The sequence below is a fragment of the Leishmania mexicana genome, chromosome 29 (assembly GCF_000234665.1).
Source record: "Leishmania mexicana MHOM/GT/2001/U1103 complete genome, chromosome 29".
NCBI lineage: Eukaryota > Euglenozoa > Kinetoplastea > Trypanosomatida > Trypanosomatidae > Leishmania > Leishmania mexicana.
Genome location: NC_018333.1, coordinates 451,011 through 478,888, shown reverse-complemented (window position 1 = coordinate 478,888; position 27,878 = coordinate 451,011). Strand labels below are relative to the sequence as shown.

The 27,878-nt window shown below is 59.8% G+C and overlaps 8 protein-coding genes across 8 annotated transcripts; all 8 read right to left on the bottom strand.

Annotated features, from left to right (window-relative positions):
- Positions 1-1,041: 1,041 nt before the first annotated feature.
- Positions 1,042-2,703, bottom strand: LMXM_29_1400 (conserved hypothetical protein; the record flags this gene model as incomplete). The annotated part of the gene is made up of 1 exon (XM_003877242.1): positions 1,042-2,703. The coding sequence occupies one exon, from the start codon at positions 2,701-2,703 to the stop codon at positions 1,042-1,044; it is 1,662 nt and encodes a 553-aa protein (XP_003877291.1).
- Positions 2,704-4,400: 1,697 nt separating this feature from the next.
- On the bottom strand, positions 4,401-4,898 carry LMXM_29_1390 (hypothetical protein, unknown function; the record flags this gene model as incomplete). Its single annotated transcript, XM_003877241.1, has 1 exon — positions 4,401-4,898. The coding sequence occupies one exon, from the start codon at positions 4,896-4,898 to the stop codon at positions 4,401-4,403; it is 498 nt and encodes a 165-aa protein (XP_003877290.1).
- A 2,557-nt stretch (positions 4,899-7,455) lies between these two features.
- On the bottom strand, positions 7,456-8,427 carry LMXM_29_1380 (putative N-acyl-L-amino acid amidohydrolase; the record flags this gene model as incomplete). Its single annotated transcript, XM_003877240.1, has 1 exon — positions 7,456-8,427. One exon carries the CDS (start codon positions 8,425-8,427, stop codon positions 7,456-7,458), a length of 972 nt encoding a protein of 323 aa, XP_003877289.1.
- A 4,772-nt stretch (positions 8,428-13,199) lies between these two features.
- LMXM_29_1370 (conserved hypothetical protein) lies at positions 13,200-15,914 on the bottom strand (the record flags this gene model as incomplete). The annotated part of the gene is made up of 1 exon (XM_003877239.1): positions 13,200-15,914. The coding sequence occupies one exon, from the start codon at positions 15,912-15,914 to the stop codon at positions 13,200-13,202; it is 2,715 nt and encodes a 904-aa protein (XP_003877288.1).
- A 2,707-nt stretch (positions 15,915-18,621) lies between these two features.
- LMXM_29_1360 (conserved hypothetical protein) lies at positions 18,622-20,082 on the bottom strand (the record flags this gene model as incomplete). Its single annotated transcript, XM_003877238.1, has 1 exon — positions 18,622-20,082. The coding sequence occupies one exon, from the start codon at positions 20,080-20,082 to the stop codon at positions 18,622-18,624; it is 1,461 nt and encodes a 486-aa protein (XP_003877287.1).
- A 966-nt stretch (positions 20,083-21,048) lies between these two features.
- On the bottom strand, positions 21,049-22,872 carry LMXM_29_1350 (putative GTPase activating protein; the record flags this gene model as incomplete). Its single annotated transcript, XM_003877237.1, has 1 exon — positions 21,049-22,872. One exon carries the CDS (start codon positions 22,870-22,872, stop codon positions 21,049-21,051), a length of 1,824 nt encoding a protein of 607 aa, XP_003877286.1.
- Positions 22,873-23,835: 963 nt separating this feature from the next.
- LMXM_29_1340 (conserved hypothetical protein) lies at positions 23,836-24,792 on the bottom strand (the record flags this gene model as incomplete). The annotated part of the gene is made up of 1 exon (XM_003877236.1): positions 23,836-24,792. The coding sequence occupies one exon, from the start codon at positions 24,790-24,792 to the stop codon at positions 23,836-23,838; it is 957 nt and encodes a 318-aa protein (XP_003877285.1).
- An 850-nt stretch (positions 24,793-25,642) lies between these two features.
- LMXM_29_1330 (putative ABC transporter) lies at positions 25,643-26,968 on the bottom strand (the record flags this gene model as incomplete). The annotated part of the gene is made up of 1 exon (XM_003877235.1): positions 25,643-26,968. The coding sequence occupies one exon, from the start codon at positions 26,966-26,968 to the stop codon at positions 25,643-25,645; it is 1,326 nt and encodes a 441-aa protein (XP_003877284.1).
- Between the last annotated feature and the right edge of the window lie 910 nt (positions 26,969-27,878).

Below are 27,878 nucleotides of genomic sequence, written 5' to 3'. Positions count from 1 at the left end.
GCACACTCACTCACTCGCTCTAGTGCGCAGAGGGAAGGAGCACAACAGGCAGCCACTTTCTTCTGCGGGAACGGCCGACCAGGAAGGGCGTTGGCGGCCGCCACTCTACCCCTCACCTCGGTGCTGCTCCGCGACAATCTCGTCATGGCCGACACGGCAGGCGAGAGTCAGGGCAACACGGCACCGGATTGTGGGCAGCCGTGCGACACAGGAGGGGAGGGGTAGGGTGGTTGCAGAGGGCAAGTCACGGTGTCAGTCGTTTTTGCCGCTGCGTAACCACGGCTTTGTGTTTTGAAGCGGGTGACCTTGGGCAGGACAGTGTCGGGTGTCTTGGCATCGTGCCGCGTGAAACCCTAAGGGTCGGGCGAGTAGAGGAAGCTGCCAGGGCACTAAGCGTGGAGAGAGCAGCTTTAGGAAGGCCTATTCGCGTGTGGTTCGTTAACAGGGTACTGCGCACGTAACGGTGAAGCCAGATCCAGAAATAAATAGGAGAGATGGCAAGCAAGAGATAGCATAGCGGTGGAACTATCAAACGTGCGGCGGTGGTCAACTCTTGTGTAGTTGAGTGCAAAGAGGGCGGCAAGGGGTGTCTGTCTGCGCATGCAGACGCCCATGTGAACCAATCCCTTTCTCCATAACTACACCAGCGCAGCGCTATGAGTACTACCGCTTTCAATTCGTTTATTCTCCTCCCCCACCGCACCGCAGCGCATGTATAGGTTGCACGCACACTAGAAAAATAAAAACACCAGCGGCGAGATGCTGTGACGCTCTCACACCCGCACACACACGCACACGCTGGACCATCGGCACAAGCAGTGAGCGAGCCTGTTCTTCACTAGCTGCCGTTTTGCAGTACTTGCTGTCCTCTGCCGCTGCGTTGCTGTCTATACTACATGTTGTATATCGGTCTTCCACCAGCCCTTGGCAGATCCGTCGTCCACACACAGGAACATTCGTTAGGGTCAAATCTTCTTTGCAAGAGTATGTGCATCCCACAAGGCCCTCTTCTTGCTGCGGCAAGAGGATAGTGTCCCTACTTTACATAAAGTCAAACACCTTCGCATTGCCGTCGTCCCCGGCAGCGACGAGCACCGACGGCGACGCGAACATCTCGCGCACTGCTGCGGCATTCGCCTTCAGCTCGTACAGCAGCTCCCCCGTCTCCACGGCATGCACGAGCAATCGACCGTTGCCGGCGCCGGACAGAAGCAGGCTGCCGATCACCTCCATCGAGTAAACAAAGTCGTCGTGGTCCGTGATGGTGCACACCTCCGCAAAGTTGTGGCGAGCATCTCGCACGATGATGCGCTTGTCGGCGCCGCACGTCACAATGAGCGGAGCAGACACGGCGGCCGGAGAGGGGGCACGAATGAACGTGACCATCCCTCCTCGATGTAGAACATCCTGGAAGAGCGGCTTCGCCGAGGACGGCCCACGCGCATCTACGACGGTGAGAACGCCGCCCTGGTCGCCAAAGATGGCGAGGTGGCCCACGTCAGGGTGCACAAGGTGAGCCAAAGAGCCAATTTGGCCGCGCTTTGAGGAGGCAGTTAGCTGGCACTGCGCCGTCTCCACGTCCCACAGCTTCACGGTACCCTGCCGATCGCCCGAGAGCACCTCCGTTTCCAACCAACTGAACTGCGTCACTGGCCCTTTGTGACCGGAGAGACAGCCCATCTCCCGCCCACCCGCGATGCCGTCGAGCTCCCACACGCGTATCGTCCTATCGTAGCTCGAGCTCATTGCCATGGACCGCCCGTGGCGCTCGTTCACCTCAACTTGGCTGACGCTGCCCGTGTGCCCTAGCAGGTCCACACACCGTCCCGGTCCACCCCGGGTGACGTCATTCCACAAGCACAACTTGCTGTCCATACCACCGGAGATCACCCGGCGGTCCGACAGGAAGCGGCACGCCGTCACCCACTCAGTGTGTCCGCAAGTCTTGGTGTATAGCGACTTCAGTTCCCGCATCGTGCACAGATTGAACACCTTCAGCCCGTGATCTGCCGACCCGACGACACACAGTGGCAAGGAGGCTGAAGGCGGCGCCGCACCAAATGTGCGGGCAGCGAGAGTGCGGCCCACAGCACCAGCTGCCGCCGCCGGAGGCACCAGCACGTCCATGCAAAGCAGATTGCTGTCGCTTGCATCAAAGGTGCGGCCGGCCGGATCAGCCGGTCCCTCGTACCACGACGTGGTTGAACGCAGTGTGTCTGGCGTGAGGCCATTTCCAGGATCGGCTCGATAGTACGGGCTGTCGGCGGAGACGGTGCGCACTGATGCCCCCCTCAAGATAGGAGTACCGTCCCCGGGCGCCCGGGAGGGCACTGAGCCGTAAAACTCGTCGGCTAACGCGTCCATTTCTGCCTGAATGGCGTCCTGCGCAGCGGAGAGCCCTGCACCGGCACCAGACATCGTTGCTGGCGAGCGACCTCGTGTGCCGAGCAATGTGGGCTGAGCTGGGGCACGCCCTCGCCCGAGAAGTCGGCCGCCGCGGCCAACAGCAGCCGTGTTTGGCGGAGAAGATGCTCTGAGCCGTCCAACGCTGCTGCGCGGCCCGCCAGCCACGCCGTCACGTGCAGCGCCGGGGGAGCGGCCAGTAGAGCGGGTGCAAGTGGGGGCGGTGGGTTTCGTGGTATCTGAATGGCTTCTGTTGCCGCCAGGGGCACCAAAGGCGGCACTGCCGCCCTGCGAGTGCATGCTAAGGAGGGCCTTGTGGTACTCGAGGAGGTGCCCAGTGCACGTTTTTTTCTTTTTCGGCTGTGTCTCGGCCGTGGCGATGACGTGGCGTCGATATAATAAGACACGCACACGAGCTGCGGTGTACAAGTTCCGCCGCTATCCCACACGGCGTCCTCAGTACCGCAGGCCTGCCCCTTCACGCCGTGCACTTGCAGAGTTGGACGCAGAAAATGGTCCAAAACGCCTCCCTCGCCGGTGTTCTGTGTGCCTGTGGAGGAAGAGAAGATACACAGTCGAGAGAGAGAGAGGGCGGTGAGGTGGGGGGTCACGCACGGCTGCACGTGGGACATGTGAGAGAGAGACTCCCATCCGGGAGAGTGCGGGTGAAGCGAAGAGAGACGAAACCTCAGTGGAGACATTTAGTGGCGCAGCTGGTGGTCCGAACGCATCCGCTAGCAGCTGCATCGCTCCTCTGGATAAGGGGGGAGGGGGCGTCGAGGAAAGAATGCCGCATCTCTTCTCCACGCATTCGTCTGAATCCACCACTGCGTCCATGTGCGTAGTAGTGGCAGCGTACCCCTCCCCCGTCCCTCTACGACCTCTGCATTACACCCTCTCTCCTAACGCACAAAAGGTTACGCAGTGCGCACGTGGGTGTCCGCACGCCCACTAAGAGTGGAGCTTTTTTTTTGTTCCGGTATCTTACTTCATTCGTCATCATCGTTACAGACATGTGCAAGAAACAATACCATATATACCTCCTGCGACTGCTGTAGTGTCTTGTCCACTACTTCACACGCCTCCCTCCCTCTCTGCGCGTGTGTGGGTATATATATATACGGTGCGCCAGCCTCGCCACTCGTTGGATTGGGTTGTGGCCCGGGCATTTTCGCGAAGAGGGGTGAACACGGAAAGAAGCAGGCGCTGACGAAGACACAACGGGAGTGAGGCGCAAGAGGTACCGCATGTGGGTAAGAGAGCAGACAGAGAGAGAAAGCAAACTGCCAAACACCCCGACAGCACATGATGTGTGCTCAACAACCCTCACCCAACGAACCACCGACAAAGCACACATACCACGGACGAAAAAAAGAATCTGTGTGGGTGTGTGTGTGTTAGAGTGGCGGTTTACTCGGTATGGACGACGGTGATGCATCCCATAAGTGCGGGCGTCTGTGGGCTTTATCGTGCAGAAATAGAGAGGAGATAGCAACGACGTGGGCCAGCCAGCGAGGGAGGAGGAGGAGGAGTGGCCAAAGTTACCCCACAAGGAGAGAAGCACGGCACTGGTCAGCAGAACGCGACAAGCACAGACACACACACACACACATACACGCACGCACGCATGCACGCACGCGCCCGCAGCCAACGAGCAAACAAACACGTGACGGAGAAATCAGAAATTTTAGTCACTAATAAAGAGCGAAAGAGAAAAATTGGGAGACCTGACGTGACCAGTGTGCGCGGAGAGTGGTGCGCGAGATCATGGGTGCAGGTTGGGTGGGAGCGGGGAGAAGGGGGGTGGGAGTCAAGCGAGTCGCGCCATGAAGCGCGGAGCGCGAGACGAGAGAATGAAAAAGGCAATCATTTTCGAAGGAAGGCGAGGTGAGACAACAACGAGGCCAAATGCAGCGAGAGAGCGCGCGCGCCGTTGTGACGTCATGAAGGAAAAACGGCGAAGGTCGTGTTTAGCGGTGCAGCAGCCTCTGCACAGCCTAAAGCATTACCGGCGCCTCTGGCGCTACAGGGGCGACGCCGCACATACTCATGCCGGGGCACATGCCGAGAGACGTCATCTCCAGGAACTGCTGCTGCACCGCACACGCTTCGCACAGCCACGACACACAGCAGTCTTTCAACAGGTTGCCCTCAATACCGTAGCGGCGACGAATGTCACTGCGCATGATGTACTCGAGCACAAAGATCGAGGGGATACCGGACACGCTCAGTCCTGTGATCAGCAGGCAGACAGGAAGGTGCAGTTCAGGTTTGTTGTTATACAGCATGTTGAACTGGCGGCTTAGCTGGCACACCGTACAGAAGCAGCACTCGAGGCACGAGTTCATCTCGGTGCAGGTCACACACAGGCTGTAGTGCCACGGGCGGGTGGCACTGCCTACGACCCGGGTCGTCTCCGACACCGCTGCGTCGATCACATCACGCTGCTCCCGCTGGCCAACCACGGAGTACTCAGACTTCGAAGATTTGTGCATGGCTCTCGCACAAAAACCTTGTACTGTGGAGGGGAAGAGGGGGTTCGAGAAAGCAGAAGGTCGAGTCAAGCAAAACGGCGCAGGACTGACTAGGGGGTCATGTGGTGTCCCATCAAGTAACAGTACAAACAGAAAGAGAAAGTAAACGAGGCAGACGAGTGATGTCGGAGGAGAGCGAAGGCAGAGAGAGAGATAGAGAGAGTGATGCGCACAAGCACACACACACACACGAAGCACACTAAAGGTGTGCAACGGTGTGCCGAGTTTGTTTCGTATGAAGGGGTGGTTCGTGGGGGAGGGGAGGGAGTCGTATCGGGCCTACGCAGTGCGTGCGCACGAGTGACACACCGAATAAAAAAAGGCATGTTGGCGATAGAGAGGAGAGAATGCAAGCGAAGCGACGCAGCATTCAACGTGGAGACACATCAGGCGATGTGAGCCTTCCCGCGCACGAGCACAGCGCGGTTTATACGGCATACTCGTGCCACCCCTCCCCCCACACACATTCGAAATATAATCACGCAGAAAGTTCGGATGGGGAGAAGAGGGACGGCGATACGCCGCGACGACCCCTCCTGTTGGTGATTGCAAAGGCACGAGCCTAAGCACGCGCGAAACAGAGAGGGGTGGGGGGAGACTGCAGAACAAGCGCAGAGACAACGCTTTTGAGAGAAAAAAGAGAGCACACGCTCGCGAAAGGAAAACACGGTGTCACATGCTGACTGGTATCTCATGCCCCTTCCAACGTGGCTTGCTTGATTGCTGTGCTGCCCGTCACTGAACCATATAACTGCACGAGAGGAGGCAGGGCAGGAGGGGGAGGGGGAGGGGGGGTCCAGCGCGTGAGGGTTTGTGCTCCCCTTAACATCTCCCCGACCCCCAGCGCCGTAGTGCACCAATATTGCGTGTGTGTGTGTGTGTGTGTGTGTTCCTCCCTCTTTGTTGTTGCTAGGCATACGGTGAGTACTTTTCCGTACCCTATGCGTGCATGTACGTATCTCTATGAGAATATATATATATACCAGCTTCACACACACACATGCATGCTCACACCCCCCTCCTCTTCTTCCTCCCTTCCACCCAAACACCCGTCCCACCAGCACGACGCAAGCTTGCAACGCAAGGCAGGCTGAACAGGGAAGCAAAAAGGAGAAAGAGGGGAGGGGCACAACATGGGGCTTCTCTTCCGCGACTTCCCACTTGACTGCGGAAGGTGCCGCGCGGCCGAAAAAACAACAGCAAAGACCGACAAAGAGCACCAGTGCAAGATACCGAGTGCGGTGGGACGTTGGGTGGCGAGGAGATGTCTTTAGACACACACACACCGTCCCATGCCACGGGCCACGTCGCATGGCGCCAGGCAGCGGGGGCCACACGCGTCACAGCAATGCGCTGACACCGTCACCCGAGCACGGCCGCTGCCTCGAGCTACACAGCGGCCACCCGCTCCGCCGGCCGCCACCCCTCCCTCGCGCATCGCCCTCGCCGTAGCGCAGGCTCCCCGCACCAGGAGGCAGCGTCACGGCCGGGTGGGACACGCGCCAGCCACGCTCACACACCTCGTCCACCATGTGGGTGGCGCAGACGTGTTCGCTGTCGCAGGCCGCGACGATGCAACGCCGTCCAGTCTCCCACCGCAGACATCAGCGGCGATGCATTGCTCGCAGCTCCCCACGTCCTGGGTGCGTGACCGCGTCACCGCCGGACGCAGCTCGCCACGGGCAATGAATAGGGGCGGCCTGGCTTCCCGGCGGAGGCGGTGTGCTGGGCCCTGAGGATACGACGCGCTGAGGTGTGCGCCCCACCCTACCCCCAGTCATCCGGGTACGATAAATAGAGTAGCCAGAAAAGGGTTGGTGCTTCCACACGTGAGAAGTGGTGCTCGCCCACCCCGCTTCCAAATAAATACAGAGGCGGTGACAGGGAGAATAATAATAATAAAAGAAACGTCAAGGGGCGTCTGTGCAGGACGCAAACAGTGACGACGTGCCGAAGAGGAGCCAGCTCACCGTCCCCCGATAAGGACAACGGGCCATCCCGCTCTGGTGGCCATCCCTCATGAGCGGGAAACGGAAAAACTTGTCTGCGTGTGCACGGCGCTGCCAAGTCGAATGTATGCCCAAGAACGAAGAACACCAGAAAAATTACCCGCGCTAAGGCACCCCTCGCGCGCAGCTGTTCGCGCGACACCAACGCAGAGAGCAGACCTGTTCTGAGAAGACCGCAGATGAACCAAAGAACTGTAAACTCAGGGCACACACACACATGTACGCGATCGAAGAGCTGCTGAGCCTCCACAAATACGCGCCCATCCCTACTCCCACCCTTTTCCTTCCGATGTGCGCACTGATGGAGAGCGTTGCCCTCCAGCATGAATGCGCAGGCGCATGTATGTAAGACCCCACAGCTCAAAAGGAAACTACGACTGGAAGCCGCGCGTGCCGTTCACACCGACGCCCTTGAGCAGCCTCGATGTAAGCACCCCCGTGATACAGCGGTCCCCTGCAGGAGTTCCTCCTGCATCACGGGCAGTCCTACCAAGCCAACTCCAGCACCTTTACGCCATTACGTTGTCGTACACGTAGCCCACGTGGAAGCTAACACCAATCGGGAGCGCGGTCTCATCGACACGAAACTTCGTCGAGTGGCACATCTCGCAAATACCTTGCGACTTGTTGGCCGTACCCAGCCACAGGAAGCAGCCGGGCTTCTTCAGCTGGTACGCAGAGAAGTCCTCACCACCATAGAGCGGCACCTTGGGGTCGATGATGTTGGCAGAACCAAGAATTCGCTCGGCGATGCATCGCACCTGCGCAGTTACCTCAGGGTCGTTGTCGCAGCAGTCGTACCCGAACGTGAAGTCCAACGTTGCCGCCGCGCCGTGGGCGGCAGCAATATTCGACGCAAGACGCTCAATGTCGCGCGGCACCTGCTCACGCACGGCCTTGTCCCGCGACCGCACAGTCCCCATCAGCTTCACCTCGTTAGGAATCACGTTGTGGCTCTCATTCGGTCCCGTCGTCATCGTCGTGATCGACACAACAGGCACCACCCTCGGGTCAATCTTGCGCGCAGTAATCGTCTGGATCGCCATCACGATCTCGGCGGTTATCGGCACGGGGTCCACAAGAAGCTGCGGGGTCGACGCGTGGCCGCCACGACCGCAGATTACCAGTTTGAAGAAATCCGTGTAGCTCGTGTTGATGCCGGGCATCAGACCAACCGTGCCCGCCTCGTACCGCGGTGAGCAGTGCATGCCGAAGATGCTCTTCACGCCCTCCATCACGCCGGCGGCAACAAGGTCCTTCGCGCCGCCGGGCAGCAGCTCCTCGGCGTGCTGGAAAATGAACCGCACGCTGCCCTTAATGTCCGCCTGATGCGCGCAGATCACCTTCGCAGCGCTCAGCAGCATCGCCGTGTGCGCGTCGTGTCCGCACGCGTGCATCGCGCCCTTGTTCTGCGACTTGAACGACAAATCCGTCTCCTCGTCCCCCGGCAGCGCGTCCATGTCAGCGCGCAGTGCCATCATCGGCCCGGCACCAGCGCTGCCAGTCAGGTCTGCCACAACAGCCGTCGGCACCGGGTGTTTGATCTCCAGCGCGGGGCAGCCAAAGCTCCGCAGCGTTTCCGCAACAAACGCCGCCGTCTTTGACTCTTTGAACGACAGCTCCGGGTACTGGTGGATGTAGCGACGCCACCTGATCGTCTCGTCCGCGGACGCGCGCACCTCAGACATCAGCTGCTGAAACGACACAGGCATGGTTTCGTGGGAAAGAGAAGGTGGAGGGGTGCGTGTGCGTGTGCGTGTGTGTTGGGGGGAGGACCGTTTCGAGGCACGCGTGCCAGGAGAATGGAAAGCCGGTGAGCCGAGCGCGCGTGGTGGACGTCTGCGCATGCTTTCATGCAGAAAAGCGAGCAGACAGGGGGAGGAGGAGAGAGAGGGGTGGAGTAGCGGGCCATTCGTAGGATGGTCACAAGAGAGCCACCGTGATGGAGATGTGCTATTCTGTGGCCTCTGGCGCGTGGCCGCAGTCGCGAGAGTGATGCAGGTGAGAAGTTGAGGCCTTGCCTGCCGCAACAGCTTACTGACATGGATGCTGTGCCTCCTGTGCTGCTTACCACACACGGTGTGCATGAGGCACCAATTAGGCGAGGAGGGAGAGCCCCTTCCACAACAACGCGCTGGCGTGTCAGCCCTCACCACCCCCCACCTCACAACCCCCCCTAAGCGTCCACACCGAGGTACTCGTGCACGCATTCGCCTTTGCGGATGCCCGCCTGCACAATGGCGGCATTCTCGCATGCAAAGGAGGACTTCGAGGGGCATGGGTGACTCATGTGGCAGATGGAAATCCATGGTGCCGTCGAAAATCTCCTCATCTTCCATGTTCGCAGACGTTCTCGCATTGTCGGTGCTACGCCGCTTGCTCGAGGGTATCCTTGGCGTTTTTCTGTTCGTTGTCTTTTTTTTTCGTGGAGTACACAGACGAAACCCGCCGGCAAAACTGTAGAAAGAAAGACGAGAATGGACATCACCGATGCACGGCGAGATGCACAGACACGAACACATTATCGCAACGGCAGCGGTGCCGTCACGGTAGCCAAGACACACACTACACACACACACACGCATTGCACACAGTAATAAAGTAAACCAATATCACAGTAAATACATAAACAGGGGTAGAATTAATAACGCGGATGAAGAGGCGCTCACGAAACTCGGCCGCCCGCCCGCCCCCTTCTCCTCTCCCCTCCTCTCCTCACACACACACACAGCCCACTCCGATTGCAGCAGCCTCTCTACCTCCCTGTCTTGTTGTTGCCCTCGTCACTTGCAAAGGAGAATGCTGGAGGGGGTGGTGCGGCGGGTTCAACAGAAAGAGCGACAGTTTTGGGTGCAGAGAGGGAGAGGAGGGGACGAAGACGGTGCATGTGGCGACAACGCGAAACAACAAAAAAAATATTGAGGCCCACTCAGCCACAACTACCGTCCCCTGTCGCCTGACTCGCGTGCATCTTCTCCTCCTCCCTCTCGCGACATCGTTTTCCTTCCGCCCTTTGAGAGAGCTCAGCAACGCCCATCGGTCACCTTCTCTCCAGCATCTGCTCTTGCCTGCTTCGCCTGGTAGAATGCGTCTACGGCAGCACACGCACTCCTTCGCCGCCTCTGTCAGTGCAAGGAAAGGGATGACGTTAAGTGAGAGAAGGCAAAAGGGAGCCTCCCCCCTCCCCCCGCGCACACACGCAGAAAAAAAAGCAAGTGGATATCTGTGCAGGGGAAGGGGGGTGTCTCTGAACATCTTTGAGCACTGCCAGATGTCCCGAAACAGAATCGGGGAGACTGAGGAGAAGGCAAAGAATAGCAACGGCTCTAAGGAAGTGGAGGGGGTGCGATAATGACGGCGAATTAGGCGTCAGCAAACAACTGTACAGAACCACATCTGCACGCCAAAAAGAAAAAGAGGGACGAAATCGTTCTGAGCTTCTCTGTGCCATCCAATATCGTTGGGACACACGGGCCATCACGGGGTGGGGTGGCGGGAAGGTACACACGGGATAGGCCTTTCTTTTACGAAAAGCATACATATGTTTGTGTGCGCTCTGCAGTCTATATGTATATAGAGACAGAGAGAGTTTTGCGAAAACGTGTGCTCCACCAACACCGAGACCAAGCCACCATCCAATGGAAGAGTCGACCCAAGGGAACCAGAGAAGAGCGGCAAGGCCCCCCCCCGCTATCGATTCCAGGGTCTCGTGATCCCCTTGTGCTTTTTTTTTTCTGTGCTTCCATCACAGCTCGCGCACAAGATATAAATCACCTTCTCTACTGGAGGCGGCGGCGGCGGCGGCTTTTGACGCGTCCACAACGAGCCGTGTAGTCATTCTGTGGTATTCGCGCATGGGCACACACACACACACACACACACACACATACATACATACATACATACATACACGGCTTGAGAACATATCGGTGTCCTCGCAGGTGTCTGCAATGGCCGGGAGGGGGAGCGTGAAGACACAAGAAAGAGCGCCTCACGGTCCGTCTATGCGTGGATGGGTCTTTTCATCTGCCTTTGTTTTGTTTTTTCGTATCTTGTCCGCTACAAGAAGATACATTAACCCCGCCCACGCACTAAAAGGGGTACACATCACCAGAAAAGAAAGGGAAAGGGTCGTGCGATGCGGCAACGAGAGAGGATACAAGAAGAAACACGACATGAAGTAGAGCGGATTCGAGGAAGTCACTGCATACATATATATATATATATGTATATGTATATGTGTGTGTGCGTGTGTGCGTGTGTGTCTCCGTGCATGGATGGCTGTACGATTAGGCTGGGTGGGTTTGGGTGGGTTTGTGTGTGTGTGTGTGTGTGGAGGAGGGAGGGAGGGAGGGGGAGGGTAGGTGCGGTCATCTAACTCCATCTAAGTTTCGGGGCAACGGAGAAAAAGAATGGCAAACAACGTAAAAGAACGGACAAAGGAAACTACAAAACAAGGGAAGAGACCGCCACAGCAACGCCGGTCCCACACTAACACAAACAAAACGCTACACGAACAACAACAGCAAGAAGTGGCATACACACACACACGCACACACAGACAACGGACAGGGAGCATGGGTGGGGTGAGGAGAGAGGGGGAGCCGAGAGATGGACCGCTGGAGCGACACGCGGACGTGTGTGTGTGTGGGTGTGATCTAACAAGGATCGATGGCGCATTACACTCGAGCGAAAAAAAAAAAGAAACGCACACAACGAGGAGGAGGAGGGCACGTGCATGCGAGCGCTAAAGTGGACGCGCACACGCACGCAAACTACATCGAAAAGAAAAAAAAACGAACGAACACAAGAACTGTGCATGCAGAGGAGGAGGAGGTGTCAGAGGAAGGGAGGGTGAGACGCGAACAAGCCACACCCGACGCACCGCCACACACGCGTTCCACCACTGCACCTCTCCACTCCGCCACTCTTCACCGCCCTTCTTTGCCGTTGTTGCTGTCATTGTCGTTGCCGTTGTTTCGGTCGCAGCGGTACGAGGGAAAGAATGTCGTCTCACGATCTAAGAGGATATCAAAATAAAAGCCAGAGAGAGACAAGACGAAAAATAAAACGGTGAAGTGTGTCGGTGTGCCTCTATGTAAAATGACGAGTATAATATGACGATGGTGATGCTGTAAGTGAAAATAACCCGAGGCAGAAACTCGAGAAGACAGCCTCCGCGACGGTCGCGCGCACACACACACACAAAAAAACGGAGGGGGAAGGGGGAAGATTTGAAGAGCCCACGGTGAGATTCGGGGGAGGAGGGACGAAGAGGGGCACGCAGACTTTTTCTTGTTTGTTGTTGGCGTCTGCAAGGCAGCGCTCCTGTCTTTGGTAAATCGTAACTCAGTGGCGCGTGCCGCCCTTGCCACCCCGCTGCAAGAATTACGAAAACAAAAAATTCGCTAGATCGAACATGGAAGCTGCGCCACCATCTCAGGGAACATGGTCCGACGTGCGGTGCATGCTCTGTGTCAAAATGGGCTCTTCTGCTCGCAGGCATCCCACGCAGCCTCAGGTTTCTCCCCCCCCCCACGCCCTCCACTCGCCTCATCGCACTTCCTACCTCCATCCCTTCCCTCTCCACATGCATCTATGAGTATATAAACACCAACACACACAGCAGCAGCGTGCTGACATATGCGCTTGTACACCGACTTCGTGGACGGTAGAGATACACGCAACGAACGCCTGCAGACGACGGCATACAGTTGCCCTTTCCTCCTTCCCCTTCTGAATCAGCCAACCCCCTCCCCTATCGGCAGGCTCGACTCCTGTAGAGGAGGTCAGCTATCAAGGAGAATTCTCTGCGCAAAGTCAGGAGCCGGAAAAAAAGGTGAGGCGTGTACGCTACTCCCCCCCCCACCCATCCACCCTTGTTGCTGTTTTTTTCTTTTGCCCACAACCCGCAGGGATGCATCATCGGATGCCAGGCTCGATGACTGTATGTGTGTATGTGTGTGTGGTGAGGGGGGTCTCATCCACTTTCTCTGTTTGTGTGCATCTATGGTTTGCAGACGGGCAAGTCCACTGCAGCGTGTCTGATGGAAAGAGGGATGGCGGTGGAGCTGGCCGCACCGACCGACTCTGCCCTGAGGGCTCTGCAGAGACCAACATATTCCCTTTTCCGCCGTACGGCACGTCATCGGTTTCCACTGGACGAGGTGGCGGATGGAAGAGGCAGAACGAACACCAAAGAACAAAATGAGGTCTGCGGCGCTGCAGTGTGCCGCATCGTCCCACTCGCCCTTTATTTCTTCTGTGTGTGTGTGTGCGTGCGGTGTAAGCAACGCTTGAGGAACACGCGGCAGTTCAGGTGAAACTTGAGCTCCCGCACCATACGCGACGTGCTCGGGTGGCGATGCGACGCGAACGACGACGCCGACCCGTCGGCCGCGGCGAGGAGGCGGTAAAAGATGATGCACACGCTGCCGTCAAAGGTGCAGTAGATCGACTCCAGCTGAAAGGGCAGGCCGGAGAACTTGAAGTGCCGCTCGCACTCGATGTACGCAGTAGTCTGCTGCAGCAGCACGCGCTCGTGCTGCTTACGGTCTTCGTCGTTGACGAGAATGTCCACTTTGCGAAGCAGCACCCCATTCACACATCCGAGCAGCGCAGCGTACAGCGATGAAGAGGGGGTGATTAGCTGCACGCATACGCCAACGTCCTCGTAGGATACGCCTTCATGAGGGCTTCCCTCAGTGTACACGTGCGCAAGGTATGTCTTGCCCACCTCAACACACCTCAGCAGTGACCTGGACGCCAGCACGGAAGTTGCAGTGCCGCCAGTGGTTCGCTTTGAACTAGCAAGATCTCGGGCGACGGCATCCTTCGCGGTCGCCAGCGCAGCACTGGACAGATTTGTCAAGAAGCGCATCGTCTGACCTTTGGGGAACTGCAGCACCGCCACGACGTCCGCCTCACTACTCTGCTGCACGCCTTCTCTATCCACAGCTGAGCTCAAGGCCACGACGCCAGGGACGACACTGCAGCTGCTGGGGCGCTGCTGTACAGCCATGGCAGAGGGAACGCGACGGGCCGATGGGCCAGCGGCAGCGGCTCGCGCCGGGGCCACCTCCGACAAGGTCGAGTAGAAGGAGGATGGCGGAAGTGCGGCGCCACGTTCGTGGAACGGCGCAGAAGTGTGACGGTCATGTGGCACTGGCGCCACTGCCTCCACTAGACCTGCGGCAGCGGCGTGGGTTACGGTCACTAGATTCGCCTTGGGCACGCGTCGCATTGACGGCCCTTCGACGTGATGCAGCGCTGAAGACGACAACTGCTGCGACCGTGGCTTTGGGCCACCGCGCGACGACACTGCCGTGACTGCCTGACCGGCCATGGACGAGGGTGCCGACAAGGATGGCTCATCGCCGATGGAGAGCAAGTGCAACTTGTCTACTGGAACGCGGCGGCCAGCAACGGCGATGAGCGACCCCGCAGCCGCCTTGACGTGGGGAAGGTGATGGCCGCGCCGAGTCGGAGGCTGTGCCTGCGTGGCGGTGACACATGGCGCCGAGGAGAGGTCGGGATAGCCATGATCGCCGTGGTGCGGCGGCTTCTGGTGGCACGCGGCGACTTCGTACGAGGGCGGCAGCGCCGTGGACTGCTGCTGCGCGACAGCGGCGACATCGCGCTCCGAGAAGGCACGCGAGTTTAGCTCCATGCTCCCTGTCGTGCTGTGCGCACTCTGGGGACACGTTTCAGTGTGGGGATGGGGGTGCTGCGGATGCTGCTGCTGCTGCACGGCTGCAGCAAGCATGGCGAGCATGTCGGGGCCACCGCAACGGTCATTTCGGCAGTTAAACTCGAGTCCGCTGCGCGCGTCGCTCGAATTCTGGGACAGGGAGTCTGCGGCACCTCCACAGGCACCGCAGCCGGCGCTCAAGTTGCCGATAGACTCCACGCCATCCTCGTCGTTGCGCGTCACTCCGCACCGACCCTCGCTGCTGTTGGCAGTCGCCACTGCCGCAGTGGAAAAGTACGCCATCGGATCTCGGCGCACGCCGGCGGACGGCATGGCACACGATGCGCGGTCGCTCTGCGGCGTAGTCAGCACGCCCTCATCATCGCTCTCCGCAAATGCTCCCTGCGGCGCCGTCAGCCGCTCCGGCGTGGAGCCCAGCATCGCCGGTGCCCAGACCTCCAAGCCGTCTCTCCCTGCCGCACCCATCGCAGACGGTGGGAGAAGCGACTCGAGCGCCGCATACGCGTTGAACGGAGCCGCCTGCGCGGCGGCTGTCTGTCGCTGCTGCACCCGCCGCCGCGATCCATGTGGCGTGGCCCCACTCGCGTCGGAGCACTTGGCAGGGGTATAGCTGTCCAGGCAGTTTCGAAGCACCTCCTCCACCGCCATCTGGAGGTCGTACGTGTGGTATGGCGTCATCTGCGTTGCATTGTACCCGCCGCCTGCCGCTGCGTCCCCCGTCGGCGACTCAAAGCCGGACTCGAACGAGTTGTTGAAAAAGAGCGGAATCTCATCAAGGCGAGTCGGCGTGTCGAGGCGTGAGCGGGTGCCAGTGGCTGCCGCCGTCGCCGCTGCGGCGACGACGGCTGACCGGCAAGCTCCATTCGGAGTGCACAGTAGCGATGACTGCGACGGTGGCTGAGAGCCGCTCCCATTATCATCTTGCACGCCGCTTGCCCGTGTGTTAGCTGCCGCACCCTCACCATTTGACGGCGCGTACAGCGGGGAGGCGAGCAGGGTTGCTCTCGCCACGCGAGACGGTCGCTGCCGGGCCTCATTTGGAGTCGCTTCAACCGCCGAGGTATCGCTGCTATGTGGCGTGCTCAAACCGCACTGGCGCTGCTGCGTCGACCTGCAAGCGGCGCTGCCGTTTCTGTGCGCTGGGTGGTGCGCGGCGTTGTGTCCGGGTGTTCGCGAAACACCGAGGAGGCCTCTGTCTTCACTGGGGTTCCCTGCGGTCGCGGTGCAGCCGCTCAAGGCCCGCCCCTTGGGTGTCATAGGGGTAAGTGCCCCGTGCGCTGCGGCGGCCTCCACTGCGGGACCGCTGGGCAACAGTGTACCTGCTGGTTCGGTGAACAACGCCGCACCGAAGCTAGGCTTATCCGTCACACACTCCACCGCATCCGAGACGGATTCGCTTCCAGCGCGCGCAAAGCCCGTCTGCAGGGGTGTACCGCAGAAGCCGGTGTCCCGCAGCAGTGTTTCACTACTCCCGCTCCACACATTAGGGCTGGACGCACTGCAGCCGCCACCACCACCACCACTGTTACCACTGTCCCCTCCTAGAGAGGCGGAGCCATGGCCACCGCCAAGGTATCCGGGAGGGATGTTCTCCTTGTTCGCATTAAGATAGCTGTTCGTGACATCACGAAACGCAGTCTGGACGGCGTCCGCCGTCGAGCCTTTGCCGCTACGTGATGCGGCACCTGCACGAGTCAGAGGCATTAGGTGCACAGCCCTTCGCCGACTTCAAAAGAAAAGGGTTGCTGGATGAGTGCTCTGTCTGCAGAGCCCCCTCCCCCCAGGGGACTGGCGGTCAAGAAAAGGAAAAAAGCGAAAGACGCTCTTCTATGTATGCGCGCTACAGGCGTGCAGGCAGGGGCGCTGCCTCTCCCGCTCACCCTCAGTAGTGGTGCGTCTGCGTGTATGAGGTACGTCCTCGTTTTGGTGTTCCCTTTCCTCCTCCTCCAAGTTTTTTGTCTTCGTCTTTGGTGGAAGGGGGAGGAAAAGGCGGTGTGGGAGGGGTCGTTGCTCCCGCTGCGATTCCGATACGTGCGAGCCCTTTTCGCTTCGGTCGTCTACACACGCAGGCACAAACACGCTGGCTCTCAGTCCCTCCTCCTCCCCGTTTTCTATGTATGTGGGGCAGAGAATGCACAGTGTGGAGTGGCGCGCTGGCGACGTGTGAAGGGGTGAGCGGATCTTGAGGAGGAGGAGAAACGCTTGCGCAGAACAACACAGAGAGAGCGACGTATTTCTGTAAGATGTGTGCAAGAGAGGGGCTGGAGACTGCCCATCAAACAACAGCGAGAAGGAAAAGGAGTCCACTACGTCGACACCACCACCGTTACCACAGCCATGCATTCAACGACAAAGCGGCACACGCAGGAAAAGCAGGTCCTGCTGAGCTGGCGGAGAAACGAAGTCTGCGCTCGTACCTAGCTCCTGTGTGCTCCGCTGCTGGTGCTGCTGCCTGCAACTGGAAGAGTGTCTGAAAAACAGATCCGCCGATCTGTTGTGCGCTACTTGCACCGCTCTGGGCAGACTCACGTGCGTGGAGTGAAAGCCGAAACGAGAGAAAGGACGAAACGATGAGGGGAGCGAGAGACGGTGCGGGTGTCCGGCAAGCCGGGATCGTTGCACGGCGAGGAGAACAGGGAGAGTGCGACGATGATGAGCGGAGCAGGGAGAAGGAAGGACAAGGACAAACAACAGCGGGCGAAAGCCGCGGATGACTGAGTTTTCTTCTCCTGCCCGCCAATGTCGTTGCCGTCGTCTTCGGTGTGGGTCGAGGTGGAGAGTGCGTGTATGTGGGTGCCCGGTATGGGGGGGGGGGGGGGGGGGTACAAGGCCAATGCAAACCGGTTTTCTTTTTCTGGAGAGAAAGGGAGGGGTGCTTTTATCTATGTATGTGCGTGCGCGTGTGTGCTTGCGAGCGTGTGCGTGCGTGTGGGTGGGTGGGCCCGAGGGTGACGGGCGCGTGTTGGCGGCAAGAGAGAAGAGGGAGTGGTGAGTCGATACAAAGACAGTGGTGGAGAGGAGGGGGAGGGGTCGTGCGGCGCAAAATGTGAAGCCGAACAGGACTGGGTGGGTGACTCGTGGCGCCACAGCGGAAGGTCGTGGTGCGCCGCCACAATGTGGACTCGTGGCGCGAGTGGCATACACACTCACACACACCTACTTACACCTGCTCCTCACTCGGCGGGTGTCCTCTCTCTCACACACGCCAGAGGACAAGTATTGTACCATGTGATCGGCAGCCAAGAGTAAGGATTTGGCCATTCATGGCCACAAGGTGCGCGCCTCAAAATCGGCGCACATCGCTGCTGTCTGCAACCACGCCACTGTAGGCGGCTTCCCGGCAAGACTGCTGCAGCATGCGGCTGCGGATACCTTGGTATCCGCAGTGTATATATGGCGCGCGTACGTGCGCCGCTTGAGGAGCAGCCGGCACCTGACAACAGCAATGAGGAAGCAAAAACAAAAGAAAAAAGAAAGAGCGGGAGAGAGAAGCGCTTTTTAGACACGAAAGCCGCACCCGCACGCCGACAGCGGGGCTGCCCGTCCGCCCCCGCTCCTCGTCTGCCCTTTTGTTTGTTTGTTTTTTACTCGTTAAATCGCCTCCACAGCGACACCAGGGAAGAAACATGGCAGCCGAGTGTGCGCAACAAGAGCGAGAGAGTCGTAGGAAATCAAGGGATACACCCCCCCCATCCACCCACCCATCCACCTAGCCCGCCTCGCTCTGCCGAGGGCCGAGTACGATGTGGCGTGGGGAGGGGGAGGGGGGGGGGAGAAAGGAGATGTGGCGAGAACCACCTCGCCCGCCCGCGAAAAGAAAGCGGCGCCTAATCGCGACAGGTGCACCGCCACTATTACCAACGAGCTGACAGGCACAGGAATTGCACGTCCCACCGCCCCTCCCTCTCCCCTCCTCCCCTCCCCCCCACACGCACACAAGAAGAAGCACGTACACCTGCGCACCCTAGTCGAAGAAGCCGCCACCATTCGAGCTCTTGAGCTGACGCTGAATCTTCTGCTTCTGCCGACCCTTCTGCACATTGCGATGCAGGTGGCGGTTGAAGTCGTGGTTGTCCTTGCGGCGAATGTTCTTGCGAATCTGGTGCTTCACATGGTCTTCGTTGATTTTTCCATCCGGGAGAAAGTTCTCGTTGCGGTCAGCGCTGCGGGCGTAGAGCTCGCCTTGGCGCCGCTCGCGTTCGGCGCCCATGGCCTCGTCGAGCAACCTGCCTTCACTCACATCGTCATCGCTGCTATCCTCCCTCTCCTCGTCACTCTCGCCGCCCCTTGCGCCGCCGGATATGGTCGTGAACGTGCCCGCCCCTCCCGCCTCCACGTCCGCGTTGCCTATGTCCGAAGGCTGCGACGCATTTTCAGCACCGTCATCGTCGCTCGCATCACTGTCGCGCTCCTGCGAGCCTGCCTCGTCATCGCTCTTCTCACCCCGCTGGAAGCCCTCCAGCATGAGCCGCTCCAGATCCTCCTGCTGCTTGCGCGTGAAGTGCCCGCTCGCGTACACCTGCTTATCCAGCTCGCCCTTGCGCACCACGTCCTTCTCCAGTGATGGGAACCACGTCGTGTCCACCTTGAAGCGGCGGTGGAAGAAGTTGGCGAGGTTCTGTACATCGCGGTCAAAGAGCTCGGACGCGTTGGGGTGGTTGATGGAGATCATCTGCGGAAAGTCAATCATGATGACACGCTGGTCGTCCGTGATCATCAAGTTGAACTCGTTAAAGTCACCGTGAATGAGCCCCGACTCGGCCAGCTTCACCATCAGCTCCAGGGCGCGGCGGTACACCTTGCTGGCGTCTCCGAGCTCCGTGATGTTGTTCAGCAGGGTTCCCGGTACCAGCTCCATGAGCAGCGCGTGGCGGTTCTGATCGATTGGTTTCGGCACTGGAAATCCCTCGTCATACAGCATCTTCATAAACGAGTACTCCTTCTGCGAGGCGAGGCGCGACAGGTAAAACCAGCTCTCCCCATGACGGGCGCGGCCGTTCCCCTTGTAGTCGCGGTTGCGCGCCACACTGCGAAATGAGCAGCGACCGAGGCGCTGCAGCTTGAGCACGCACTCGTGACCGGCCTCATCCCGTACTAAGATAATATCAGACTCCTTGCCGCACCCAATGCGGTGGCCCACACCTGTGCAGGTGCCGCGCTTGCTCAGCGTGCGCAGCGCTAGGTAGTCGTACGCGCCGTACTTCATGGCGTAGCCGTCGTACATGGTGTTCTCATGGTGAATCATCTTGTGCTTGAGGAGGTTGTTGAGTCGCTTACGGCACCCCCCGTGGGGCAGCTGGGCGATACGCTCAACGAGCGCGGTCGGGGCGACGTCGTGGTTGCGCATGGCCATCTCGAGCGCCGTGAGCACGCGAAAGTCCTCATCCTCCATGAAGCGGAGGAGAGTGACATCCAACTTCACCATCGCTGAGCCGCGTGGTGCAGTGGTGAAAGAAAGAGGTTTGGCGTGTGCGCTATGGAGCTGGATCGAGTTCTTGTCCGTTGCGGTATGCCGTGAAGTTTCTGGTGTTCGCCTCAGTGAGCTGTGCGACATGATCCGTCCAGCGTGTGTGGGTGGGTGTTCGTGATGAGGGGTGATGCGCAGTACAGAGAGAGCGAGGGAGGTAGGTCGAAGGGAGAAGAGAGATGTGAGGCGTCACGCATGAGCAGGCATCGAAACACCGCGACGCGCTGGACGTCTCCCGTGCACATGGAGGGGAAGGGAGAGGAGGGGGGGGGGCACGGCGGCGAAGGGAGCACACAAGCACATGCGGAAAGAAAAAAACAAAAGGCGTGCCCACGGGCGGAACGGAGTACCGCTGGTTCGCCATCCCCTCGCAAGAGGAACACGACGGGGAGGAGGCGCCGCAGCCGGAGGGCGAGAGTGGTGGATGGAATCCAACACCCCCGTGACAGCGCTGTGCACGGGAGACACAGAGGGAGGGGGAGGGGGCCCCTCCATCACTGCAGTCTGCGCGCTGCACTTCGTTTGTTTTTTTGTCTTTGAGGGGGGTAGGCAGGTGCTATGAGCGGAAGAAGGAGAGAGCGAGGCAGAGAGAAGTGGAAAGGGGGCTAGGGAGGGAAATCGTCCAAGGCACAATGCTCGCCGCAAAAAAAAAAACATGCGACTGCGCACACGGGGGGGGGAGTCGAAAGCGTAGGTGCAGGGAGAAAGAAAGCAGCGAGGCACGAGTAGCACGCATCCAAGTATGCGCCCAAAAAGAGGGACAGAGCGCTCACTCCGTGGTTGGGGGGAGTGAGCGTGGCATGGCGTACGTCCACGCTACGCACAGGCAGCGCCCTGTCCATGCGCGCACGCCGACAACGTCCAGAACGAAAACGTGCTGCGACGCACGTGCCGTTCGTGACGAGATCGGCCTGCCCGCGCCCTTCACTCCGCAGTCGTGGACAATCGCTTCAGGGAGGCCTCATACAGGTTCTGCAGCACAAAGCCCTCTGAGAGCACATCTTGCATGTCGCGCAGCGACAGCTGCTCCGTTGGTAGTTCCTGCAAGAACTTGATTACACTGATATAGTCCTCGCAAAACGCCATCAGCTGTGAGCCCCAGCGCAGCAGCAGTGCCGCGCACACGTACACGTGCGTGACACTCCACCGCCGCTCCTCATCGGACAGATACGCGTCGAGCAGCCGCAGCGACTGCGTTTCGGTCAGCTCGCGCATTAGCAAGCAGTTCATCCACCGAAAGGAAAACTGATCAAAGTGGAGCTGCAACACATCCACCAAGCGATGGTAGAGCGGCGGGTCGGCAACCTGCACGACCGCAGCGAGGTGCCGCATCATGGACGTGATCCCGGCGTGACTGCTCGTGTAGTTATCTTGCATGGTGTTGAGCAAATACGAGGTCATCCAGTATACATCCGCCTCCACCTCGTTGATCCACTGCGTAACCGAAACTGCCGAGACGGACCACAGATCGTCGAAGATGTCCTCGGTGTAGGCGTGCAGCTCTGTTACCGAGTGAGTCGGACAGAAGCGGTAGCCCAGCACCACGCCCATGAACGGAACAACAAGGTCATTCATGCCCTGCACGTAGCCGCAGGCCGGGTGGCGCAGGGACCAGATGAACAGGATGCGCTCAATGGAGCCCTGCACGCGTGGGTGGCGCAGGTAGCAGTGGCCGCCCGACATGCGAGGTATGTCCTTTCGGATCTGCTTCAGCGTCTGCAACTCCTTCGAGCCCAGCATCGTGCTGGCACTAAGCTGGTGCCCTGTCGCCCCGCCACCACCGCCACTGGCAGCAGATGGCGCCGCCGTCGCTGGCACCACATTCGACAGCCCGAGCGTCGCAAACCCGGGGAGAGGTGGCGCAGAAATTTGGGGAGGAAAAGCCGGACCGGCACCGGCGGTATCGATGAACCCCACCGAGGCGGGGGCGCGGAACGAGGAACCAGAGGGGGCTGGCAGAGTGCCCAGGGAAGGGCTTGCTGTCTGGAGATCCGCTGACTGGTGCTGTGGCAGCTGCGACGGCGGCGGCGCGTCACTCTCGCCCGTGTTCTGCGGCAACTTCGATCGAACATCCTCGAGGGGGAGGGAGGCGCTCTGCAGCCCGTCTGGGCGCTGCAAAAGGGACGGAGGCAGAGCGGCAGCAGCCTCCTTTGCCGCCGTGCCTGTGCTGCCGCCAGTCGTCAGCGGCGCAGCACGCAAGAAACTCCGTGAGATACCGTGCGGTGGGGCCACCTGCGATGCATCAGCAGTGTGCTCGAGTGACTTGAGGGTTGACCGGTGCACGGCTGTGTCGACGCCACTGTCCACCATCGCGCACACGGCGTCCCAGTCGACGATGCCGTAGGAGCTGTGGATATACGCGACGTACTCGACACGACGCCTCAACACGGTCGGCTGGCGCGTTGCTGCCTGCGCCGTCCAGCATCCGGTGAGAAACATCCATGCCTCGTACCGGAGAGCAACAGGGCAGCCCTGCCAGCTCAGCTCCCGCAGTAGCGCCATATCCACTGAGTCCACACACAGGGCCTCCTGGAAACGCTTTGCATGCTCGCTGCTCACGGCAGCGCTGGCGGTAGCGGTGGCCGCGGTGGGGATCGGGGTCTTGGCCAGCGGGGTGTTCGGCCCAAAGGTGCTCACTGTGGCGGTGCAGCCGGGAGGGGCCGGTACATTCAATTTGTTGAGATGTAAAGCGCCGCGCGAGGCTTTCGGTGCCGGCGCCGCGGAAGCTGACAACTGCCTGGTGCCCATCCCGATGGATGACCCAATCCTCGTCCAAGAGAGCCCACCCGCCTTGGAGAAGCTAAAGCCACCGCCCCTCGCCATGGAGCTACTGAGAGGCGTGCCGTCGGTGTTACCGTCCTTGGCAGTGCCGACGAGGTTGTCTGATCGCAGCGCTGGGTTACTTTGACTGCACCGGTACGGTCGCGTGATGGCCTTGTACTCTGTGCTGCTCTTAGCACCTCCGCCACCGGTTGATGACGTGATCCCGCCATCTGAGCCTACTTCAGAGCTCGCCGAGGTCCTGTCGGCTCCTGAGTAGCCCAAGACGCGTTCCAGAAAGGCCGAGTACATGCCTCCGGCGACCAGAGGAGGCGAGCTGCCAGGACGGCGCGGCCTGCCGCCCACGTCCCTTGGAGGGATGAAAAAGAAAGAAGACCGTGCGGCAGTGGCCAACAGGCGCAGCCCTAAAAACCCCACCAAAGCGTGCAAACTTGGGGCGCTTGTGGGAGGTGGTGATGAAAACAGCACAGCTGTGATGCAGAAGAGGGAAGACGAGGGCGGCGGAAGAAATTTGGGCCCACTCGTGGAATACTACACGGAGAAAAAGGCCCGCGCGAGAGAGCACGTGTGGGGGGATGCACAGGCTGCGGAGGGCCATGATCACTCGAGGAGAGGTGCGTACACTAGAGGGATTGCGCGGGGGGGGGGGAACAAGCACACGAGAAGCGTGAAGGCCACGGTGGCCGCCGCTTCCCAAACGTCCCAGTCGCCACGAGAGGCACCCCGGCAACAACATCTGCATCGCCCTCGTCACTTTCCGCCTTGTCTGGCTTTGCTTTCGACATCCGATGGCCCCTCTCCCCTCTCTCTGTTCACCCTTGACGTGGGCGCGTCGGGGTTTTGCGTATACAGGTGTACCGCGTTTTGCTTTACGGTGTTTCCTATCCAACACACACACAGAGATCCAGCACTCGGCCCCTTTTACAAGGACTATCGTCGGTTCTTCTTGCCCATGAGCGCAGAGGCACGCAAGCCGTCCAACATCTGCATGCGGTTCTTCGGGCAGTTCGGTTTTGTTGATCCAGGAGTTGGTGTGGGCTGTCGGAGAGGCGGGTGCTGAGCTGACGCATCGGGCGGGCCGCTGCGTGGCGACCGCTCGGCGCAAGCTTTGACACCGCTGCTCCCGCCGCTAGGATGGGCCTTACCGCCTGCAGAGTAGGGCAACGGTGGCGCACCGTTTCTGGAAGAGCCAGCTGCCGGCAATGAAAAACGTGTGCGCTCGTGGGGAGGCACCGCAATGTGATCCTCAGAACGGCTTTCCACGCCATCCTCCTCTCCCACCTCCTTATCTGCTGTGCGATCCGTGTGCAACGGAGCACACCCGTGACAGTGATGATTGCCAGGGGAAAGACGCTCCTTCTTGAATTCCTCGAGCTTGCGCCGCTTCACCTTTTCGCGCACCGCGCGCGGCACGACCTTCTGCAGCGCCGCACGGTCGCGCACATCGACGGCAAACATGTTCTCCTGAGACAGATCCCCCGTTATGGATGCCGCACCAGTAGCCGCCACAAAGCCATCATCCCCAGCGAGTGTGCCGTGGCCGTAGATGAGCTCCGCCTGCTCCTGCTGCGTCCGCTTTTCTTTTGCAGACAACCTATTCGCCCCTACCCCGGCACGACTCCACGGACGCCCGGCAAAGTCGCTGTCGATGCCGTCGCTGTCCACATGCGATCCTGTAGATGAAAGCGCCGTCACCCCATCCTTGTCCGCTACGGCGACTCTTCCGCGGCCGCGCGCCAGGTCCTCGCGCACTCGCCGCTCGGCAAGCGCCGCATAGCTGGAGCTGATGTTGAATGGGCAGCAAAGATAGCCGCCCTTGTGCGACCGTACCGGGTTCTGGTGCGGATTGCAGCTCCCCTGCGGCTGTGCCGCAACGCTGCTGGGCATTGTTGTGTGTGTGTGTGTGTGTGGGTGGGTGGGTGGGTGGGCTGAGGCGGGTGTCAGTGAGGGAGAGGCTGAGGAATCCCGATGAAAGAGAAAAGCGGAAACACGGATCGATGCAGGTGAGAGTCTCCCATACCCGATGATGCCAGTCTGCTCGGCCTCTGGTGGTCTGGTCACTGCGCCACCTCCCCCTTCCCCCTGCCCTGCTCGCTTGCTCTCAAGGAAGTACAGGTGCCTTTGCTCGGGCTTCTCCCTCCCGCGCTGGTGAATCGGGTGGGCTTTTCGACCAAGCAACATGGCGAGCAAGCAAATGTGTGACGACATGAAGGAAAAGGGTGAAAGAGACCGCGGACGTCGAAGAACAGACAGAGAGAGAGCATGGGGAGGCGCCCCCAATGTATGGTGGGGGTGGGGGAGGGGGGAGCAGTACTGCCCTTGTCCGCGTTCCGGGTCGTGTAAAGGCTCGCCAGCCGCCCACTCCAGCACACGTGAGCACCACGCCGATCAAAAGACACGCCATCACGTGATGCACAAGGCAGCCAAGGACGGGTAGCCGCACCACAAGGCGCACCAGCAGTGGCATCACCTCTGGCTGGGCCCCTCCCCCCTCCTCCTCTGGCCATGCTTCTGTACGCGTGTGTGCCTCTTCCTGCGCCTCCCTCCGTTTTCTTTTGTTGTTTGTCTAGCCAATTTCCCCCAGTCTTAAAGTGGACAGGGGGGGCGACTGCATATCACAGGCGTGGCTACAGCAGCCATGACGGTCCCACACGATTGCAGCCAGAGGATGAACGGATGTGCGCACATGTGCATCTGTGTACGAGTGTGTCGTCCGTAGTGTGAGGAAGAATGCTGCTCAAAAGACCTCTCGCGACTTGAGAGCAACGATTGTATCGACAACGCGCTGCAGTGAGATGGGCTGCGCTTCAGAGGCGCGCCACACCGCATGAGCGCCGCGCACGGTCCGGTCCAGTAGTACCACAACGTTGGCCCAGCCCTCCAGACCTCCGAAAATGTGCGTCGAGTAGACGACTGTCACCCCGCGCTGCACGCTCTCTTCGTAGAGGAACTGCAGGAGGCTGTGGCGCTGATAAACGTCCAGGTCCGTGGTCGCCTCATCAAGCAGCACGACGGGCTTGTCATCCAGCAAGTGCAAGAGCAGCTGCACACGCTTCTGCTCTCCAGCGCTGATGTGCCGCACATCCCAGTCCATGTCCACGGCCAGCATCTCACGCAAGCGCTCGGCACGAGAGGTGCAAAGCTGGAGCATTTCGCGCACGTGCACCTCCCCACCAGGCACGGCAGTCCACCAATCGCCACCATAGCTAACAAGAGCGTTCAGCAGCATGTCATCGTAGCACCGCTTACCAAGCACGGAGAGAGAGCCGTGGCGGTTGTCAAAGAACTGCTTTCCGCCAAGCATGTTCAGCAAGGTGGACTTGCCGGTGCCGTTACCGCCGCACAGCAGCACCCGCTCGCCGCGGAACACCTGAAACGACAAGTTCTCAAAAACATCCTTATAGTTCAGGTGCGCACAGTTGATGACGACTTCGCTCTGTTCCTCGCCCGTTTTCCCTTGTGGCCAGTACGTGACCGGCGTGTCGGCTGTCGCGGAGGTTGGGGAGGCGGCTGCACATGTCGTTGGGCACGCTGAAGACGTCGTTGAAATCGCCGCAGAACTCCGGTGCGACAGCGACGGCGCCGCCACGGCGTCGACGCCGCGAGCGGCGTGGGCGCGCTTGCCCATGAGCTGGAGCGCGTAGTCCTCCAAGGGCATGGTGAGTTTTTCCACCGCCTTGAAGTCCACTACGCGGCCTCCCTCCATGAGAAGCAGGTGGGTAGCCCAGCCTTCGATACCGTCGAGGATGTGGGTCGCATACACGCAGCACCCATCCTTCGCCTCGCACTCCTGCCGTACCAGTTCCAGCACAGTGTGCCGCTCTGCAACGTCGATGTCGGTGCTGCACTCGTCGAGGAGGTACACGGTGGCGGGGTAGAGCATGCCATGAAGTATCTGAACCCGTCTCTTTTCTCCCCAGCTCATCTTGTCCACGAAGCGGGAGAGGCGCAGGTGCAGCGCATCGGCGATGCGCGTCTTGCGCTCTGGTACCGGCGCCGGCGAGGCCACGCGGTCCACAGTGTTACCGAACACCGCCTCGGGTGGCCATGGAGCACCAATCATGGAGATGTGCTGAGCTATACTGGTGTCGTCAAACGGATCTCGTCCGAGCACGCGCACACGGCCTGATTGCGGTTTTCGCCGACCTGCAAGAAGAGACAGCAGTGTCGACTTGCCGCTCCCGTTGTGCCCAATCACGAGAATTCGGTCTCCGCGATAGGCCGTAATGCTCACCTGCCTCAACGAGGCGGCAGGTGCGTTGGGGTATTGGAAGGAGACATCTTCGACCGCCAGTATTGTCTCCGGTGCCATCTTCGTTGGGCGTCTATCGGTATATATATATATATGTGGGTGGGTGGGTGGGTGGGTGTGGGTGTGTCCGTGTGCAACGGACGCATCGCTTTGTCTGAAGCGGGAGAGATCGACAAGGTATCGTCGAAGTCGCAGACGTGCACGCTAGTACATACATGTGGCGGGGTTGTGCCGGAACACCGAGGCGAGAAGTACAGCAGGTAACACAGCAGTCGAGATGGGGGGGGGGTCAAGCAGAGATGAGGTTTCCGAGGAAAGGACGAGGAAGGGAGGGCAGGACGGTGTCACCCCGACGCATGAGGGCAAGCGTAATCACGTCAAGGAGGACGGGGTAAAAAAAAGATGACGAAGGCGCATTAGAAGCGGCAACACATCGCACGCGCGGTCGTATCGGTGCACAACACCGACGGAAGAGGGCCTCGAAAGCCGCGGCGAGAACGACGCCCTCCAGTGATGAATCGACACCAGCAACAAAGAAGAAGGGTGTCGACACGAGAAAAAGGCCGCCATCGCGCCCTGAGGCAAGTGACTGGCACCCTGAATGACGCTTGGAGAGCTAAAGCGCGCTGCGCGAAGAGGAGGAGATGTAGCTGTTGGGGCGAAGCACCCCTGTATCATCACCTAGGTGTAGGTGGCAGCTCGGCGAGAAGGCGTGCGGAGG